The sequence below is a fragment of the Nipponia nippon genome, unplaced genomic scaffold (genome assembly GCF_047370975.1).
Source record: "Nipponia nippon isolate SJK-2023a ecotype South Korea unplaced genomic scaffold, ASM4737097v1 scaffold_6, whole genome shotgun sequence".
Classification (NCBI taxonomy): Eukaryota; Metazoa; Chordata; class Aves; order Pelecaniformes; family Threskiornithidae; genus Nipponia; species Nipponia nippon.
In genome coordinates, this window is record NW_028262380.1 from 57987742 (window position 1) to 57994015 (window position 6274).

The 6274-nt window shown below is 43.8% G+C and overlaps 1 protein-coding gene across 1 annotated transcript; it reads left to right on the forward strand.

Moving 5' to 3' along the window:
- Positions 1–447: 447 nt before the first annotated feature.
- OSTC (oligosaccharyltransferase complex non-catalytic subunit) lies at positions 448–4892 on the forward strand. Its single transcript, XM_009474660.2, has 4 exons — positions 448–702; positions 955–1048; positions 2645–2842; positions 4238–4892. Exons 1-4 carry the CDS (start codon positions 564–566, stop codon positions 4254–4256), a joined length of 450 nt encoding a protein of 149 aa, XP_009472935.1. The 5' UTR covers positions 448–563; the 3' UTR covers positions 4257–4892.
- Positions 4893–6274: the final 1382 nt, after the last annotated feature.

The window sequence follows — 6274 nt, forward strand, 5'->3', positions numbered from 1 at the left end:
CAAACACCGGGGCTCGGCGGCGGCTGGGGCCGGTGTGGCGCCGCCCCGCAGGGAGGGCGCCGGGAGCGGGGCCGGCGGCGAGCGCTGCTGCAGCCACTGGCGCGCCCGCGGCCCGGCGCCGGGAGCCCGCGAGGGGCGGCCACGTGGCTGCCCCGCCCCGCCCGGGGGCGGGGCCTGCGTCCTTTGCCCCGTCCTCGGCTCCGCCCCAAGCGCCTCGCCGTTACCCAGCACCGACACGTCAGGGCTGTTGGGTCCTGGCAGGTGAGTCAGATGGATAGGTCCTCCGGCGGCGGGCGGTCTGCGCTTCCAGGTGTTTTTGCGCAGAAAAAAAAAAAGCCTGTGCTTTATGTCGGTCATTCGCGCCTGGGCATCCCTTTTGGGTGGTTTCGTTTAGATTGGCTTCTTTTTAACTGGGTAATTTAACCCTGCCAGGACGCGGCAGCCGATTTCCGTTTCCGCCTTCGTGTCCGGTGGCGGAGGGCGGCCGGGGCGGGGCGAGGCGGGCAGGGACCAGCGGTGCTGCGGCGGCTGTCCGTTGGGCCGCGCCGCACCGCACCGCCGCCATGGAGACGCTGTACCGCCTGCCCTTCGCCGTGCTCGAGTGCCCCAACATCAAGCTGAAGCGGCCGAGCTGGGTGCACATGCCCTCGGCCATGACCGTTTACGCGCTGGTGGTGGTGTCCTACTTCCTCATCACCGGAGGTGAGGCCGGGGCCGGTGGGGCGGGCGGTGTCAGCGGGAGACCCCGCTTACGGAGTAGCTCTTCCTCTGCGGGGCGGGCTGCTGGCCCCTGCCCCGGGCGGCAGCGCCGCCGCTGCTGCCGCCCGCTTGTCCGGCTGCAAATCGGTCGTAAAAGGGGAACCTCGGCCAACTCCCAGCGTCCCTGCGGTGTTAAAGCAGTTCTCGCTGTTTGCTGCTGTCAGTCAAAGGTGATGCTTGCTTTTCTCCCCACAGGGATTATCTATGACGTGATTGTGGAACCTCCCAGCGTGGGGTCGATGACAGACGAACACGGGCATCAGAGGCCGGTGGCCTTCTTGGCATACAGGTAGGAGCAGGGCTCTGCCCCCGCAACTGAGGTGCTGCAAATGCCTAAGCACAAGGGAATAAACCCGTCTTATAGAGCTGTGCGTCTGCATTTTTGAGCTCTCTGTGCACGGCAGGATCTGTTCTATATCAGTCCTTGATTTGCAAATATTTTAAAAAAAAAAAGGCATTGAAATCAATGGAAATAGAAAAAGTCAGTCCTAAAACTTAAAAATGAGAAGTCTGGTAAGAATACAATTTTGAGCTGGCAGTACTTCTCTTTCTTCCAAACCCTTGCTATTAAAGTTGAGTTTTATAGTGGACGCAGACACATTTGGTCATATTTCATAGCAGCATACATAATGTTCGTGAAACTCTCGGTTCTGGCCTTTTAAACTCTAATGTAATTGGAACTTTTGTGCCTGAGGGTGGGGAACACACCTTTGAGTCTTCTTTGAGTCTTTTGCTTCTATTGCTGAAAATAAGCTAGAGACTGCTTAGTAACAAATTGGTCTGAAGAGGGTTAAATCCACATTTGTAGCTGTGGTTTTTATGTGTGTGGAAACAAATAATGGTTTTTGGTAAATACCAAAAAAGTTGTTTGAATCTGTGAGGTCTGTGACGTGCCTCATGCACAGATTTTTGACTTGGGCTAGATGTAGTATATGTCTCAGACTGGCTTGGATTGTTGCAATGTAGATGAATCAGGCTATTGCAGGGAGTTGATAGCACTTTAGTACAATTCAGTGAAAACAATGAGAAAGAAGATGAAATTGTTTGTTTTCAGTCTATGAGACAATAATTATAATCTTCATTTCTGTATTAGCATCCACAGTAGTTTCATCCATGCCGATTTTATGAGGTTGCTAGTATTGCTAATTACAAGGATAGGAAAGAGGTTCGGTGACTGTGGGAAGCAGGACACTCATGATCCAGGTGCAATATTCTTTCTGCATCTCGGCTTCCCCTCTCTCCATCTGAGCTTTCTAAGAAGGAAATGCAGCAGTGTGGACTGACAGAGAGCCGGGACGCTTTCAGGCTGGGTCCCCACAATCTATGTGCAGGCTCAGTGGGCCGGTAGCAAACATATGGCAGGCAAGAACCACTTTTGCTGTGTGCTGGAACCAGTAGATGTGCTTCATGCACTGATGTCGTGCTTTGAGTGGGACTCGTACTGAGATGAGGATTCAGGCACTGCTGCCTAAACATCGGGATGGAAATAAGACTTGGAAAGCTCCGTGGCCCAGGGGTCATGGTGCCTCGAGTCATCTGTGAAACCAGGTGCTACTTTGGACTAGATATTTGTGAAAATCAATGAGCTTGCGTGGTAGCCATTAGTATACACAATTATGTATAAAACCACTACTATGCTTGACTCATCACCTTGCAGACTGTCTGTCCCAGAGATGAATTACATATTAAAGCCTTAATGTAACTGCATAACGTCAGTTTCCATACCTACTTTTTGTTAGAAAGTCAGCCATTAAAAGTTAATCATCCTGTGTATTTGTACAGCTAAAGCAGGTTGAGTAGATGGAGTTTGAAATGTAACTAGTTTCCTTAAAACTAATTTTTTCTGACTCTCTTCTTCCCTTCTCCCCCTTTTTTTTTTCTTTAGAGTAAATGGGCAATATATTATGGAAGGGCTTGCATCCAGCTTCCTCTTCACAATGGGTGGCCTAGGATTCATAATTCTGGATCGATCCAATGCACCAAATATACCCAAGCTGAATAGGTTTCTTTTGCTCTTTATTGGATTTGTCAGCGTGCTTTTGAGCTTCTTCATGGCCAGAGTTTTCATGAGGATGAAATTACCGTAAGTGATTTAATACACTTTCAGCTTTTCTTCTCTTTTGTGGTTCATGTGTGCCTATGTTAAATTTAAGAGTATCAGAAAATACAATGAGGTATGCTAAAGATCTGCAGATTGGCTATAAGTTGCTCTTTTTCAACGCTGTTTTGCAACAAGCTATCTTGAATGAAGTGGGATGCTTTTGGGGCCAGCTACTGTAAGATTGTGCTGTGGTTAAAAAAAGGTGACAGTTTCTGGTATGTCAGGAGGTATGATTAATGAGTCTGACTTACAATGAATTTTAAGGTAGGGTGAGTATGTACTGGTCAGGTAAAAGTAATTACAAGGTAGGGCTTTGAGGAGAAAAACAAGTGTCAAAGAACTTGAAGAAAGGCAAATGAGTACTTTATAGTGACAGTGTACATGAGGGATCATAACTAGAAGAACTGATGGCAGCAGTAATGAGTGTTCAGAAACATCCAAAGCAGTCCTAAAGTAAAGATGATGTCTCAGTTGTTTTTGGGTTTTTTTGGGGTTTTTTTTTTTTTGTTGCTGGAAAACTGAACGTAATGTTGAAGCATACAATATATGTGATGTTTTAATACATCTATAGTCACAGATCAAGACGTGTGAAAGATCTGGAGCTTTCAGGCTATGCAGATGTAGGATTTTCAATCTTTTTCCCCCTCTCTGTTTCTCAGTCCATCTATTTCATTTAGAATAGCTGAAACCTGATGTTTGGAGGTACTGGTAGTTAATTTCTGGAGTAGCTCCAGGAGGTGTTGACTTAACAATGACAGCCATTCCTTCTTTCTTAAATATCTTTTTAACCTCTGCAGTGTAGGTAAAAATTTTATTTCATAACACAGAAGTGATGGGTTCCCTGGCAGCAGGTAGCTGGATAGGGACCTGCTCAATATTTTCTTGCTTCATTGACGCTATATATTTTCTTGTTTCATCAAGTACACATGTGTCTTAACAGTTCTCTTTCTTAAGCTCGTTAAAGAAACAGGGCTTCAGAGAAATGGAAGAGAAAAAGAGACCAGAGTTGCATTGAGTGCCAGAAAATGTCAGGTTATACTGAATACCTTAACACTGGTAGTTTGTGTAAAGGGTGCAAATACGGAACCTTTCATAGGGTGTAACCTGGGCTTCAAAAATTCCAAACAATTACTGAAGCTAGATTGAGAACAGGCTAATCCATTTTCCCTGTTCACTGAAGAAAATCAACTGAGGAAGGAGCATGTCCTTAAGCTGCCCATTGTGTACCTTGGACAGGATTTATTGTTTTAAATAGCCTTGATCAGCAGAGTTTTTGGCAGTTGGAAGTTTTTGTTTTAAGACCATATGTCTCTTGATTTTTTGAGGAGTGCTGCCTGTGTTTGCTAACTTTTTTTCTAACTTAAATTTTTTCTGTAGGGGCTACTTGATGGGTTAGTACCTCTTGTGATGTATGAAAGCCCGAACTGAATTTACTCCTCTTCATGAAGTGTTTAAGAAGAAGCAGCAAGAAACAAATTCCATAGTCACCATCAACAGGAGAGAGACCTGGCCACGAGAAACAACTGGGGAAAGAGTGCTTTCTCTGCAAACAAACTCTCACTACCAATGGCTGATTTGTAGTTTTTAAGCAATGTTTTATCATTTCTGTTGTAGAGCTTTTGAAAAGAGCAAGTTACCTAGCAGGGTTTTTCTTTTATATCGCAACTCAGTATGAAATAGAGAACCTATCTTTAGCTCTACCTGAAATAAGTATTAGCCATTGGCTTGACAGTTCTTTGTTGCAGGTCTGTCTCCTCTTCCCTGTGTGGGACAATTATATGTGTGAATCGGAGAAGAAACACCTGAAACGTTTCTTTCCAAGTTATAATTAGAAAATTAGTAACTTTGGATGCTTTACAGTCAAAATACAATGTGTCTGAAATGATTTCAAAGGCATCTTTTGCCTTGATATTAATGGCTCTATGTGAGCAAATCCAGACATGCACTGGGAAAGGCAAACTGTATGAATGTGCATTTCTTTTTGAAAAAGTGTACGAAAGGAGCCAAATAAAACTTATTTTCTAGAAAATTATTTTAATTCTATGCAGTTTCTGAAGATTTTTTTGTGTGCATGGCCTGTTCTACATCCAGGCTTGAGATGCCATGCCATACCGTGACCACATAATTTCAGCTTTATTTTTCACTTTTGGATAATGATTTTTTTTTTTTTTTTTAAATATCAAGTACAAGAAACCTCATATTTTCCATGAACTTGTACTGTATCCAAATGACATACTGTTATCAGCAGCCAAGAAAACTTCTGAAGCTGCTGCTTTTTTGTGTGAGAGGCGAGGCTTCAGCTTACTTTGTCTTCATTTTAAAAGATTGAATGTTGCTATCACATTTCATTGAAGTAGTGTGTTGCATTCTGGGGGAAGGAAAGATCCCTCTAATTCTCCATAAATGTCTTTTTTGCAAGCCATATGTGTTTGAAGCACTATTTTCATCTGTGTAATAATTGTCGGTGAGAAATGTTGTTTGTTCCCATAATTGTGAAGTAAGTATTACTGTTCACATATTTAGTCAAATTTCTGAGCTAGCTGTTAAGCATCTGCCTTCAGGATATGTCACTTCCACTCCCTCATTCTTACATACAATGCGACTTCTGCATTTGCTCATCTTACGTGTTTGTCATTAAGATTTAAGGTAGTTTAAGCTGTTTTATGAGGCTCATAACTGCAAAGTTTCCAGTCTTTTCAAAGCAGTTATCTTTTGGTCACTCTGGTTTTGGTGAGACATATGTTTACCTTCATGGGGGAGTGCTGATATTGTGTAAGTAAACAACTGGATATGTAAGACAACTTTTTAATACATCTGAGAGGGAAGTCAAACCAGAAAGTCACTTCACCGAGTATAATAGAGATCCCTCTGGTGCAGTACTTGTCCTGCTGCCATTCAGGTTCAGCCTCCGAGTTTGCAGCTGATTCTAAATGAGCATTCTCTTAAACAGTGGCTTTAATGGCATAGTTGAACGCCTGTGGTCTATGAAATCATTTAATTATAATTGCATGCTACGTGACATAACCTGGAACAAATAAAGCGGACTTATAAATTGCAAGGTAGAAGACAGTTTTGGGAGACTAAGATGATGACTCTGTCTGCAACAAACAAGGTTAAATGATCCCTTATGTTTCTTTGGTCACAGGCTACGAACTAGATCTGGTATGATCCTCTGCCAAAGCATGAGGCACAGAGAGAACCAGGAAAACAAATGCAAAACAGAAGACAGACCACCCAGAAATGAGGAGTGTGCTAGGTAGGAAGATGTCAGAATGCACAACTGGAGATTGGTTCGTTTTGGATGTGGGTTGGAGGCTTCTTGGTCACCCAAGAAAAAATTTCTGCTGAGCACTGTCAAATAAACTGCGAAGAAGAGGTATTGCTATGCGTTATAGGAATCCCATTTCCAGTTAA